The 15192-nt window shown below is 37.5% G+C and overlaps 2 protein-coding genes across 4 annotated transcripts; one reads left to right on the forward strand and one right to left on the reverse strand.

Annotated features, from left to right (window-relative positions):
- Positions 492–5265, forward strand: LOC109822858. 2 transcript variants are annotated; one of them, XM_020389121.1, is made up of 9 exons: positions 492–834; positions 925–991; positions 1301–1340; positions 1419–1551; positions 1627–1698; positions 1775–1855; positions 1940–1998; positions 2346–2434; positions 5162–5265. In XM_020389121.1, exons 1-8 carry the CDS (start codon positions 580–582, stop codon positions 2410–2412), a joined length of 774 nt encoding a protein of 257 aa, XP_020244710.1. In that variant the 5' UTR covers positions 492–579; the 3' UTR covers positions 2413–2434; positions 5162–5265. The 2 variants fall into 2 exon arrangements, with proteins under 2 accessions (XP_020244710.1, XP_020244709.1); XM_020389120.1 differs by having other exon boundaries at positions 495–834; positions 1937–1998.
- LOC109822857 (probable ethylene response sensor 1) lies at positions 4225–14324 on the reverse strand. Of its 2 annotated transcripts, none has more exons than XM_020389119.1 (6): positions 14148–14324; positions 12648–13590; positions 10950–11318; positions 10596–10862; positions 5153–5280; positions 4225–4782 (listed from the first exon to the last, which is right to left on the reverse strand). In XM_020389119.1, the coding sequence occupies exons 2-6, from the start codon at positions 13554–13556 to the stop codon at positions 4545–4547; spliced, it is 1911 nt and encodes a 636-aa protein (XP_020244708.1). In that variant the 5' UTR covers positions 13557–13590; positions 14148–14324; the 3' UTR covers positions 4225–4544. The 2 variants fall into 2 exon arrangements, with proteins under 2 accessions (XP_020244708.1, XP_020244707.1); XM_020389118.1 differs by having other exon boundaries at positions 12648–13598.

Genomic DNA, 15192 nt, shown 5'->3' on the forward strand with positions numbered 1-15192 from the left:
AGTTTAGTATATTACAAATTACCCCTCCAAAGTTTGAAATTTTCAATGATTTTTTGTAATTTCTTGATTTCAATGTAATGTTTAATAGTTTTGTGTATTTGTAAATTACAAAATTTTAGAGTGTTTTTTTTTATAGAGTATTTGTTCTTATTCATGACTCTTCTTCACCTAACACACACTAACTCTACAATTTTTTTTTTTTTTTCCCTTCACATTATTTTTAACTATTTATGCACTTAAAGAAACAATGTATTATATATCAATGTATCATACAAAATAAGCCACATGGTCATCCAAACCATTTTGCAAAGACAAATATTTCATATGAGGATTTGACCCATTTGGACGAAACCATTCGGAAGGCAGTATTTATTACAAAGTTCTCTGTCCAAAACTACTGAACTCTGGTTAAATATGAAATCGGGTAATGCTGGTTAAGCACGCAAGTGGTAGTTACTGGCTTACGGTGCCAAGAGAGTATTGGCCGTTGGTTTCCATATCCGCATTCAAATCACAAGACAGCTACAAAATCTACAACAAAAAATTTAATCTTAAAAAAAAAATTTAATTTCCTCAACAATGCAATCCTCCCATTCCCTCTCATTATCCCCTCCCTCTCCCTGTAGAATTCCAACCACCTCGAAACCCTCAATCCCCAGCCTCACCCCGCTCACTCCCCGCCCAAGACCCGATGACCTTTACCGTGCTCCCCTTGCGCTGCCCCGCAGGCTCATCTTACCGGCCGCCTCCTCCATCTGGGACGCCATCGCCGGCGCCAACCCCGCACGTGACGCCTCCGCCGCGGTCCGACGGGGGATGCAGCTCTTTCGTCAGGCACGATGTGCCCTCGCTTGCTTTTATCCCTCCCTTAACGTGTCCTAGCGGTTAAATTTAGTGATATTTATTATTATTATTATTTTTTAGGGTGATGTCAGCGGATCGTTGGTGGAGTTTGATCGAGCCATTGAGCTGGATCCCCGACAGAAGGCTTGTAAGTAATTTTCGTTCTTCCTTCACTCTTTGAATGCCGTATGAATCGTGCAGCCGAAATTTAATCTTTGTCATGGATCTAAGTTAATCTAATCCCTATTCAATCTAATTCTCCGATTAAGATCAGCCACGTGCTCTAAATACCATGATATAAATGGAAATTAATTGAATTGTGTACGCAGAAAGTTCACAGTCGATGAGAAAATGAGTTTCAAACCAGTTACTTAGGTGCTACGGAAGTTACTTCTTTGATTTACTTCTTACTTCTGATACTCCTGCGGACTAACCAATCTAAGAAACTCCTTTTCAGATCTTTGGCAGAGGGGGTTGTCCCTCTACTATCTGGACAGGTACCGCTTCTTACGAAACTGGCAGGGAAATTTTGCATTGGTAGGATTTCGCGTAACTCGCTCGTGAATTGTGTGAAGATTTGAAGAAGGAGCAGAGCAGTTCAGGCTGGACGTCGCAGCAAATCCGAACGATACAGAAGAGTCGATTTGGTGCTTCCTGTGTGAGGCTCGGGTGTACGGAGTCGAAGAAGCTAGGAAGCGGTTCTTAGAGGCAGGTTTCCTAACGAACTGTTATCTCAAATGGTTCTTCTTTAGAGTAATATTGCAAATTTGAAAATGTTTTCAGGTTGGACGAGATCCGAGGCCTGTTATGCGAGAAGCCTATGATATGTTCAGAGATGGCGGTGATCCGGAAAAGGTCTGTTTTTAAGTCATATATTCGCCTCTGTTATCTGTATCTCGTTGAGTTTCACCTTCGTTCGGATTTCGATCAGCTCGTCTCGGGGTTTGTGGATGGCCGAGACGACGAACGCTTTTATGCCTCCCTCTATGCTGGTCTTTGTTACGAGTCTCAGGTTTGCGTTTTCTCACAGAGAAAACTTGCGCGTGCGATTTGTAGGTTTGAGCTTTAACAGTTATGTCTGTAATTGTGGCAGAAGAATATTGAGGGAGCAAAGCTTCATATAATTGCTGCGTGCAGATCTCCATACGGATCAAGGTTCAGAATCTACTTCCAACTTCTGAAACTAGACCTTCATAGTATCGTTGTTGTCATGAAATCGTTACCCAATGCACCCCGGGTGAAAATTTTGGACACGTTGGCCGTAAGTGAACGGTAAAAGAGTCAAATTATAGAGGTTCTATCCGAGGGTAAAGGAGCCAAATGATCTCTTACTTGCCTTAAAAGTTTTGCCGCATGGATGAAAAATGTGTCAAACGATGGTGAATCTTTATCGTCTGGTCTCTTTGTCAATGTGGCTCCTGTAGTTGTGTTTAATCTTGGTTTGATGGTAAAAGATTCGGAAGGTAATGAGACATAGCTAACTTTAATGTTGTTGATTGCAGGTCGCATGATTACATGGCATATCTTGCAAGAGTTCATTGTTCCTGTCGAAACTGGAGCGTCAGCTAATCAAATTATATTTGTAAAGCATGTAAGTAATTGGATGAGCCTTTTGAGCTCATCCCCTCTCTCTCTTTCCTTTTGCCTATATATGTTGAATATAATTCGGCTCTTACAGAACTTTGACGAGAAATCTAGGTGTTTGCATATTGATTCTTGAAGTCCTTTATATTTTTTGCTAGTTACAAATGAAAACTTAATGGTTCCTCAAAAAAATGAATCCTTTCTGTGCAATTAGATAAATGAAAACTTAATGTTTCCTCCAAAATTTTAAGCTTTTCCCTTTCTCCGCATTTTTAGTAACTTCTAATATGTGAAATTGCAAGCGAAGAGTGGGCAGCTCCTGTGACAAGTGAGGGTCATTCAATAAAATAATGGGTTAACTGCGAATAGACCCCCTATAATATCAGCCAATTGCGAATGGACCCATCGTGTTCTATTTGCGGTGAAAAGATCCCTATAGTATCGACCAGGTGTGAATACTCCCTTTTTGTAAACTTTTCCACCTCTTTTGAAAGTAAAAACAAGAAGAAGAAGAAGAAGAAGCAGCAATTTAGTTGAGGGTCTCTCGTGACCAGTAGAATATATGGGGTCAACCCGTCTCGTCAAAAATAAAATTAACTTTAAGAGTAAAAAAAAGATTCACTCAAGGGATCTATTCGTAAAAATAGTACATGGGTCTATTCGCAATAGAGCGATACTAGGGGGATCTGTTCACAATTAACCCTAAAATCATACGGGTTTTATTGATGATGATGCACTATAAGCCCTAATAGGTCTCTGTGAAAATTATTCTCTGTCAACATAAAAATGCTGAAAGTATTCAACATGCTTTACTTATATATATTCCACATGCTATACTTGTATCTCATGAGCAAATGGAAGAAGTACATAACGCAAAACAAAGAACACTAAGGGCGTGTTTGGCAACTTTGTAAAATTAGGCCATGACTGAACCTGACCCAATTTTGTGTTGTTTCTTATTTGTTAAAATTCTGGACTAGATCTAACCCCATTTTTTGTGCCAAATAGTGTCACTAAACTAGGTTGGTTTTGAACCAGAGGGGTCTAGTACAAAACAAAACTAGTTTAGCAGAAAACTGGATCCTGGCCCAATTTTGCTCCGTTTGCCGAACTAACCCTAAAATCTTGCTTGTTTGGTATCCCCTCACCCTAGCCCAAAGGAAAACATTTGGCCAAGATTAACACAATTTTCCCTAGACCAAAAAACAGCCTTTAAACGAGTTTTTTTTCCTAGACCAGTCTCCTCCTGATCTACATTGAACCAGCTTAAAATAAAACTGGGCTAACATTGATCATGGTCCAAGTTTGTAAGGATTGCCAACCACACCCTAAATTCAATGATACTTTGACATGATTTAACAGTTTTTCAGTAACATTAAACTCCTAACAACCTTTTTTTCCCTGTACAATTCATATAATTTAAATTAGAACAACTTCAAAGTTCAACACTAAGAATGAACCTAACCAAACTTCAGCGGTAGCATTCACCAATGGAGAGCTGATAAATAAAACCCAGAGAAATGTATCTACACCACTTAACAAAGGTTACTTCTGATGTAACAAGTGCAACAAAACAACTTGAACTGTGATAAAAGCATACACAGGTGACATGCAGCTTCATAGACTTAAAATTACCCCCAACAGAAAAATAATTAAAATAATTATTCAACAGCAATCTTCTAGATTTTGTTGCAAGTTCATAGAAAAAAATTAGGCAAACTAAATAATAAATTCTTTTGGAGATAACAAGCAGCTGTCATTTTTTTAAAGAACATTACCATGCTCAACATGTATACCTAAATCAAAGCAAGTCCATAACACGCAAGTAGAATTCCAAACAAATTTGACTATTAGATCAGAACGATGAAATACTTCTAGTGTTTAATGCTTGTGTGCACTCATCAACATTTACATGAAGCAAGTTGGTTATGGAGTTCAATCCAGCCGCTCTAGCTTTCTATGTAATTAAGATTACCTTGAAAAACACTGTGATAAACAGCTCGAACGCTCCAAACAATGTCAATTGGACTCATTTTGCTTAGTAAGTACCCTCTCAATCCTTTGCGAACCATCAAAATTTAACCTTACCTGGGTGCTATCAGTCGACTCCGAGAATACTACACACTCCTTTGATACCGGAGCTTTGAAGGAACTAGTCTGCTCTCTTCTCTAAAGAGCGGCCGAGGGCCAGAAAGATCTCTTTCTTCTTGGCTCAATAGATTTGCAGGAAAAATCTGTTGCTGATAACCACTTTGGTTCTCACAGATTCCAAGTTTCACAAAGAATGTGACAGTGCAGCCTTTTCCTATACCTTCGCTTTCAAGCCAGATGTGGCCTTCCATTAGACTTATGAACCTGATTTTGTACAATTGGAGATTATTAGAGAACACTTCAAATAGTTGCAGACAGACCCCTGATTGCTGCTTAGAACTTACTACCCATCTTCTTTTATTGTTGCAGATAGTACCCGAGTGAAATCTTTTGACTCTTTTATCCTCTGAGAAAGAAAATTCTTTTTTGACAAATAGATCCCTCGAGGGTAAAAGAGCCAAAAATATTTTACTCAGGCGGTCTATTTCCAGCAATAAAACTAGAGGGGTGGTGAGTCCAAAATAGTGATAAAACTAGGGGCCAAAACGCAACTAGCCCATATTATTTTGCAAGCAAAATATGCAGAAAACAGGTGGAGCCTAAGTTTAATGCTTCATATTTATTTGGTATATACCTCTTACAGATGGCAAGTCCAAGCCCACTGCCATTATAGCCTTTATCGGCTCCATTTGGGGTATGTGCAAATTTGGTGAAGACATGCGGCAAGTCTTGTGGGCTAATTCCAAAACCAGTATCCTTGACCTGAAAAGGGGAAAGAAGCTTCAGAATCTATTGTCACCGAGGAGGCAAGCAAAATAAATTTCATATTAGTACGACCGTGATGTAAAAAATGTGAATGGTGGTGTATGAAGATACTGACATGAGAAACCATGTGTTGTATGGATATTATGACAGGTTGGATCAAGTAGAGGCATACTAAAGATTCTAGAAAACAGTAAATGCAGACACACATGTAGTTGTACTTACAATTGTGCCTTTCAGTGCAAAGTAGACGTACATATACTTGCTCCAAAACTTAGGGGGTTTAGGGACATTTTGAAAATTATGGGTGTTATCTCAACACCTAAACCTAAGGAGGTTTATCTATTCTGGAAGCCATCCGAAAATTGTTTCTATTCCTAAGATAGATGATCAAACGAGACAATTGAAAGAGACAATTGGAAGCTCATCCTCGTTTGAAGTTCTGGTGTAGTGTCTCTTTGAATGAGGGCAAGCAGGTTCAACAATCAAAAGGTATGATCTGTTTCAATTTTTGTTCATAGTTTAGTCGTACTTTATTTTGTGATGAAATGAGACTCATTATACTCATATTCCAACCCGTTTTTTTAAAAGAAGGGATCAAAGTATGGAATGAATGGAGAAGCCCATTCATTTTTACTTTTCTTTCTGCAACCTATTGGAGGAGAGAATTTGGGTTCTATGAACATGGGTTAAGAGACGAGAACTAAAGAAAATGAGCAATACCATCCGATTTTGGGTCTTTGATCTCTTTATTTTCTTGTGAAAGATGAGTGTCATTTAAACCATATAATTCATGAGAAACAATAATAGTTTAATTAATTCATGATACAAAATTTATAAATTGATATGTTTCCTTATTTCTTGAAGATTTATAAATTAAGCTGCTACCAGATAATCATTTTAAATTAACTTTATTTAAGGAAAACATTCTATAAGTACCATTGCTAACTATCTCAGTGACTCGTGTTGATTTAAAATGGTTTTTTTTGGGGCTCACGAATTAGGGACGTGATAACAATTTCAATGATTTGAGGGAGTGGTTTCAAAATATGAAAGAATTACGGGATTAATATAGAAAACCACCCAAAATAGGAAAGCCCAAACTTTTAAAAGGCCCATGCTTGTTGCTTGCTCTTTTCCATCCACAAAACTCCAAATATAATTGCTCCAAACTATCAAACGACACTCCCCACAAGAAAACAAAGAGCTCAAAACCCCAAGGGAAATTGTTCATCTTCTTTAGTTACCTTCTCTCAACCAGGTTGCAAAAACAAAAGTAAAATTAAACAGAGTTCTTTATCCATCCCCTACTCGATCTGGTTTTTTTTATGGGTTGGAATATGAGTATAATGGGTCTCATTTGATCACAAGACAAAGTAGAACTAAGCTATGAATAAATATTATAATAAATCATACCTTTCGATTCTTAGCCTAAGAAATTAAATTTCATACCCTCACTCAAAGAGACACCCAACTAGGACTTTAAATCAGTAAGGGCCTTCAATTGCCTCAACAACTAAGGATCCAAGGTCTTCCATTGCCTTAATTGACTCATTTGAACGTTCATCTTAGGAATAGAAACAAAAGCTACAATATTTGAATGACTTAAAGAAATGGATAAACCGTCTTTTAGTTTTAGAGCTACGGGGCTATGAGAGAGAGAGGCAAGGGCTGGTTGGGTCACTTTATTACTCTTTTGGGCCTTTTAGCTATCAATAATATCCTGCATAGGTATTTGGCATAGGTATCTTTAGCAGAGAGGGTGTTGGCAAAGCTTTTTTTTGGTCAAACCAACTTTTAAGCTAACTTTTTCATATCTAACTATTTGCTAAATCACCAATAAGCTAGCTTACAAGTACTGGTGGTAAACGAGCGAACGAAATCGAATAGTAATACTAAGATGTTCGTATTAGTACTTGTTCAAAATTGTCAAATTCGAACCTGAATTTGAATATTCACAAATATTTATCGAATGTCAAAGTATATTCATTCTGCTAAAGAGTTTAATTTTAAAATAGTATTTAAATTTATAATTGAAAATTATTTTTTCATAGTTATGATGTATATATATTTAATTTGGATATTTCATTAAAAATTTGATTTAAGATTCTTAAAGCTTCTCAAAATTAGTATATAGAACTTAAGTAGAAAATATAAGTGGGTTAAAAATATAAAATCATGTGTAATTATACAAATTATAAGCGAACAAATTTTAAACGAATATTTGATAAGCAAACAAATCGAATATACCCGTGGTTAAATTCTATTCGTTAATGAACCCGAATACTAAATATTATTTGTTTAGTGTTAAACGATCTACCGGATCGAATATGATCAAATAGTTAGTTGAACAATTAACGAACTATCTGTTAATTATTTAGTTCGTTTCCACCCCTGCTTATAAGCTATGTAGCACGGACACGGATCCGACACGGCCATCCGACACGCCGACACGAGGCAAATCCTAAAAAATACATAGGATACGTGTGCTCGACACGTGTGTCCGACACGGACACGACACGACACGGCTTCATGTTATGCGTGTCCGTGCTTCATAGCTTATAAGTCCCATTTAAAAAAATTGGGATTCAAAATTTTTGAAAAACTAGCTTATAAGGTCATACAACTTCTATAAGAATTTAGCATCAAAGTCAAGCCATCAAAAGCCAGCATGACTCTCATAAAAATAAGCCGTCCCAAGCACCCTAATTTCCCCTACTTTGCACTTATATAAACTATTGCCTTCTTTATTTCTCCTAAAACGCTAGAAATCTCATTTTTACGATAGGTGTTATTCACTACATCATGCACTCTATTTTCTCACTATTATATCAACTATTACAGCACACTTACTCTTCTTTCTCTTAGGATTTCTTTAGTATTTGCATGTATCAGCTCATCACGAAAACTGCAAATGTGATATATGGCCTTGTCAGATAAATCAAACTCCCAACTAGTTATCAATAAATGGATGGATCTTCAAAATCCTCCTTTCCTTCTTGTAGCACAGTCTCAGGTTGCTCTCTATCAACATCATGGTTAGCATGCAGTTGAACATCCTATACTTGCGCGACAAATCCTTTGCATACTTCTCTTGACAGATGAACAATTCATTCTTCCCTCGATTGACCTTCAACTAGAGAAAGTGCTTCAGCAAACAAGCTCCTTAGATTTACCTTTGTTCTTTGGATTTCCACTTTGCCTCCAGTGACGATTTAGTTGTTCACATAGACCAGAATGTCTGTTAGCTTATCATCAGTCTTCTTAACAAAAATCTAGAATCTACAGGAGTGAGAAAGTAACTATTAAGAACTCACGGATCTTGTCATGCTATGCTCTTAGAGCTTGCTTTAATCTGTAGAGATTTATTTAGTCTCTAAAGAGATTTATTTAGTTTGCAGACACATCTTGGTTTTTTATTATTCTCAAATCTCATGGGTTGCTTCATGTAGATCTCTCGATCCACCTTGTCGTGTAGAACAGTCTACTTGACATCCATCTGCCAGAGCTCTCAACTCATTTACTGAGAAAATTCTCCAGTCACTAGGATTGCCTAGTACCTCTTAATCGATTGATCTAATCGAGCATTGACTTTGTAAACCCATCTGCAGTTTATCATCCTTAGGCTTCACTATTCATGAATAGCGATAGGATCACCATATGAAAAACCTAGTCCCTTCACCAACGCAGTGCGTAATTCAAAGTTACTTAGGCTCTTGAGCATAGAAGTTGTCACTGAGGGGAAGTGTTAGAGGTCAACACCCACTACTCTTAGTTGGTGACCGACTATATGTGGTTGTAGTGTATAGTACTAGTTGATGTCATAGTGAGAAAATAAAGAGTGTATTTTTTGTGTGGTTGTAGTGTGTTGTACTAGTTGATGTAATAGTGAGAAAATAAAGAGTGCATAGTCTCGTGTACAACACCTACCATTTTTTGTGTGCATCTACTATAACACAACATTGTGTCCCTCTGGTTCTTAATGCTCCTCGCAGTCCTCACGTTCTTTCGCTTTCTCTCCATAACCTCAACCTTACTCTTTATTTTCTCTATAATCTAAATAATGCTTTCCTTACTCTTCATATGAATCATTATTCTCAAGAGCTTCTCCTTACTCCATTAAACTCATTTATAAGCATTTCATGAAACTTAGATGTTCAACATTTCCCAAAGATTTTCCTGAAATTTTCTGGATTTTTTCGTTTCAACACAAAACTACGTGTTGTGTCACATAACTGCACACTAGCACATCTACATGGGTGTTGTACAAAGTGTTTAAAAGCGGTACTTAAGCAATCGTTTAAGCGTTTTGATCCCAGAACTGCTTTAGGTCGAAAAAGCCCCGTCCACAAGAGGAAGCGGCAAGAAAAGTGGCCCAAAAATGGCAAATAAACACAAAAGCATCCACCAAAAGTTTTTTCCTTTGATAATTTACATCAAGTCATCAACTTATTGACTATTTGGTGTACATAGTTCACTACATGTTAGGCTCTATTTGGCAAACAATGAAAAGCTAGGTCCGGATTAGTCTTGACCCAGTTTTATCCTAAACTAGGCTAGAATAAACCCAGGTGGTTCAACAAAAAACCAATTTAAAGAGCTTTTTTTGGCCTATGGAAACAAAGAATCAGTTTTTGCTAAACAAGAGAAGAGCTCAAAATTGGACGACGACTAAAGCTGGTCCAGTTTTAAGGTATTGCCAAACACGCCTTTAGTTTATCACATTACAATGTGCCTAACATTTTGTTACTGTTGCGTGATTGAATCCAGTTATTGTCACGCATCTATTTAACGTTTATGATCTCTATAACCATCATATATGCATTTTAGTAAAAAATTTCCCTCTCCAATTTTTGCTTGTTTTATAATTTTTAAATATTTTTCTAATATTTTCTTTTTTTATTTTGACTCAATTTACAAATAAAAAATAAACAAATTACTTTGAAGCGTTTCCCCGCTTAAGCCCCAAAAAGCTAGATGTTGCTTCACTCTGCTTTCTGCTTTTCACAATATTGATCTGTATTTTGGAACTTTGGGTAAAAACTCGTTATTGACTCATATTTTTCCATAAAAAAATTACTCCCGTTATCTAATTACGACATTTACATCTCTCAGGCTGAGAACAGGAGGATAGAAGTTCAATCATAAATTATCTATCTATCCAATTAGTAGCAGGAGCTTTTTCCACAAAAGCAAGTAAGAAGGATGTTGTGATCACTAGGTTGTTGTTTTCCATATAACACGAAATCATGAATATAAGAGAAACCTAAAAAATTGAAAAGACGTATCAAAGGCAAGTATGGTATGTTACAGACCTGCACACGCAAATAGAAGTGCCCATCACTGGCAACAGGATAGAACTCTGGAAATCTCGGGTCCTTCAGAGAATCAGATCTGGCAACACTGGCTGATATGGAAATATACCCCTCCTTTGTAAACTTAACAGCATTACCAGCAACATTCAGAATAGTTTGCATAAGACGTTTTTCATCGCCAGTTGCACACAAGGGCAAATCTGGTGCTAATGACACAGACACTGATAGTCTTTTTACAGCTGCTATTGGCTTTATCAAGTTAATGACCTGCAAATAAGAATAGCAATCCACTCAGATAACTGTGACCTCCTATGTACTAGCCACAAAGGACAACTTGTGAACCCGTTGACTTACCTCTCTGAAAACAGCATGAAGATTGAAATTCAAATTTTCTAACTCAAAGCTCCCATCTTCAAGCCGAGAAAGATCCAAAACATCATTGATGAGTGTTGCTAGTAAATTACTACTTTTTAACACTGTTTCCACCATTAGCCGCTGCTCTGGAGTTAGTTCAGTTTCTAGGAGCAAAGAGGAAAGGGCAATAATTGCATGCATGGGAGTTCGCATTTCATGATTCATCACTGCCAGAAAATCATTTCGAGCACGAATGGCCATCTCAGCCTCCCGCCGAGCTAAATCCAGAGCAACATTTTGCTCCATAAGTAGATCACGTGCCCTCATGGACTCTTCCAGAATGGCAGCATGTGAAAGTGCAACTGCCACCTGAAATGATTCATAGTCTGGTTACACAGGAAGTTAGGATAAAGACGAGCGAGAGAGAGAGAGAGAGAGAGAGAGAGAGAGAGAGAGAGATTTGCAGAAAGTAAACATATAAATGACAATCAAAAACCAAAATAGACAAAAGAGAATTACTAGAGGTTAATCATCAAGCTCTTCCTTTCAGCTTGCTTAATTTACAAATAAAGCATAAAAATTCAGAACATTCAGATCATGATCACACAGATATATTGTAAAGGTTTCAACTTGATACATGCCAGAATATCAAGAAAATCTAGAAAGCTGATAACAACGGAATTAATTCCTACACCAAGCAGATTACAGAATGATTTCTAGTTGTCTTAAAAAGTAAACCGAACCAAAAAAAAAAAGAAATAATCCAAACAAAACGAAATAACTATTAGAGTAGGATATTCATTTATGTAGCAGTTTCATGCAATGTTTAAAAAAGTGGAAGCACAAGGCGAAGGCTAGGCCCTTTGATGAAGCGAGGCATAAGTTTTATGAGTTAAGAGTATTTTAACTTTAAATTCTTAAAAATTATGAGCATATAATATATAGTGGTATACTAATTTACAAATATACACATTCATCTCTTGATTAGTAAATAAGAATTAAATATGTGAAGTATATAAACGAATCATAAAGAACTAAGCTACATGCATAAAAGATATATTTCATTTACACTCACATGGTCTATTGAAGATACATAAGGGCATTTTAATGTCAGTAAAAAAAATCCTTTTATATCCTTCTATCTTGTTGAAAACACGCGCTTCCAAAGAAAAGTGATTTATGAAGCGCGAAGTGCACATTTTAGTTATGCTTTAAGCGATGAAGCGTAAGCTTCAAGGGATAAATAGCTTCGCTCTCGAGTTTCGAAGTGTATACCCTTCAAAAAGTTGCAAAGTGAGTTTCAAAAAAGCTTTTTCAAACATTGGTTTCATGAGCTGTGATGTTACAGAGGATTGAAGTTTTTGAGGAAAAAACAAAAGATCCACTTCATTTGCCCACTAGTTGTAAGAGATAGGAAATATTATGATTCTTTAAAACGTCTAAAATGGTGAGAGCTACATTTGGAGGAGAAGATTAACTATGTACAATGGGCATAAACATAATAATTTCATGACATTGACCCTTAACTATGTTCTAAGGTGTTAACATGAAGTGTTAAAGATGACAGCGAAGGTTTAAGAAAACAAATGAAAGAAGGCTCACAATTGCATTAACTGGAGAAATACATATTCACAAACTAATGCACTTCTTTCTTCTTTTGCAAAAACTGAGTAGGAAACTATGGGATTCTAGACTAACCTGATCCGCAACCACTTCAACAAGCTCCAGTTCATAAACATGCCATTTCCTTGCACTATCTGACGGAAGCATCAAGACCATCACCGCATAGCTTCTTGCAGAAAGCTCAGGCCAGTCATTAATTTGGAAATTGGAAAGATGCAACAGAGGAACTCGAACAGCAACAACCTCAGGTGGCACATATCTCCCTACAACAGGCCGTATCCTAGCCAACGGGCATGTGTGTGGGATCCTTATTGCACGATTAGTAGTAAAAACTTGATTGACTACAGGAAGATTAATAGGCACGGAGCTTCCAATAGGTATTTGGTTGTGCAGCGAATGCGAAAGCTGAAGAGTCATGCCAGTACGAGATGGCATCCATAGAGCACATTCTGCCAAGTCTAAAGTCCTCCCAAGCTCAACAAGGGTGGTCTTCAATATAGTATGTCTGTCTAATGTGCTTCTAATTTCATGAGTAAGCATTCGAACATGCCTTCCTGTTTCTTCCTGTGTTCGTATGAGGCCCATCTCTCTATCAAGTTCTTCAGCTTTATTCTTCAAGAAAAGCTCCCTAGTTTTCACACTCAACAAATCAGGAATAATGTGTACAAGCATTAAGGCTGTTGCACACGACACAACAGCAGTCGAAACTTTTGCTACTGTCATTACTAGAGCCAATGTCCTCGAGTGCATGGTAAATGTCCACAAGTTTATTAAGTGTGTTGCTCCGCAGAGAACTATGAATGCACCAAACTGTATTAGCACCCATCTATAAGGAAAAAATGAAGACTTCTTCACAAAATAAATGAGCTCGAGAGGAATCGAGAAGTAAGCAAGCGCTATAAAGAAGTCTGATATATACTGGTACTTTACTAGGAGCTCATCAGCAGGCCACTGAGGTTCAATGCAGTCACAACCCTCCATCATCCCACCAACCTCAGTGCCTTCTATCTCCTCACTCCTGCATGGCTTAGGAAAACCAGAAGTAAACCCAGTCAGTCCTATACATTAGAAGAATTTCGACTATATTATCATTGGATAACTTGCATTAATTTAAATTTTAGGATTTTAAGATATTAGGACACTAGACTATCCTATGAAAATAAACTAAATGAATGCGCTGCAAAAAGGTTAAGTTCAGTAACCCCTTCAGTTTCCAGCTGAAGAATTGGGGTTCTCAATGACTTGCTAATAAATCGACGTTATAAGGTACAACTTTAATCAACAGAACTCGTTGATAGCGGAGAAATGTACAAGTTCGACAAAATTCCTCCTCATGCATCAAATTTTTAGAATTTGATCAATGGGGATCTTCAAATGACAATAGAAATACAACATGGCTCTTAATTTCTCAGTCGTAAACCCCCAAATGGGCCAAACCCTAGATGTCCACAAAAGGGAAACCGAACGAAAACACCTAGTTTCAAATAAAGCTAGAAACTTGATCCAAAACTGCAAAAATTACCATGAAACACAGAAATTTGAGCTGAAATTAGAGAAATAACCGCCAAATCTTACCTAAAATTGAGGAATCAGGGCAATCGAGGGCATCTCTAGGCTCCGATTCCTCGAAAGGTAAAGTCGATGAGGATTGATTCGCACACGTTGGCCGTCTTCACGCGATTCCTCTCCTTTTCTGAGGAGAGAGAGAGAGATTTTAGAGAGAGAAAGACCTTGGACTTCAGTTCACGGTCCGAAAGGACGATTTTTTTCCTTACCTTTTTGCCAAATAAGAATAGCAGGGGCAAAATGGTGAATTGGGATCGAGGGAGTGACTCGAGCGAGATCGTCCGTTGGCGTAGGCTTGTGGGTGCATTTGGACGGTCGGATGAGGCCGCTGAAATCTAGTGAGGGGAGGGAGATTTGTTGTGGGGTTGCGTTTGCGTGACTGTAGACACGTGCGAGAGCCTACCGGAGTTGCTGAGAAGGCGGCAGGTGGGGTATTGTCACCGCCTGCTGTCAGCTTACCCCTTTGGAAAACCCCTAACAAGCCCACAGATTTTTTTCCCCCTCTTTCTTTTTGTAGTTGGAATTTCATACTTCATGCCATGGTGCTCGTTATGACAAGATTAATTAAGCTACATTAGCAGAGTTCTATGTGAAGGTACTCATTAATGAACGTAATTTTTTTTAAAGTTCTCCATAAACTTGGGCCCAGCGATAATTGTGGTCAAACTTTATTTATCTCACTTAATCCTTCTATACTATTGGGTGTCCAATAAAACCCCCCTAACATGTCGCTTATCTCACCTAACCCTCATATCCCTAATTTGCAAATAACTAAAATATCATTGAGTAAAAAAATTTCAAACTTTATTACCTATCATCTAAAGGCATCATACTCCTTCCCATAAAGTTTGAGTTTTTTTCTTCTCAAGAAAATTTTAGTTACTTGCAAATTACAGGCAGGGGGTTAAGTGAGATAAGCTAAAACTCAGGGGGCTTGCGAGTCACCCTATAGTTTAGAGGGGTTACGCGAGAAAATAAAGTTTAAGGGGTTTATGTGCAACACCCCCAGAGTTTGGAGGGGTTTTGTGTAATTAATCCTAAAAAATTAATAATA

This window comes from Asparagus officinalis, chromosome 8 (genome assembly GCF_001876935.1).
Source record: "Asparagus officinalis chromosome 8, Aspof.V1, whole genome shotgun sequence".
Taxonomy (NCBI): domain Eukaryota; kingdom Viridiplantae; phylum Streptophyta; class Magnoliopsida; order Asparagales; family Asparagaceae; genus Asparagus; species Asparagus officinalis.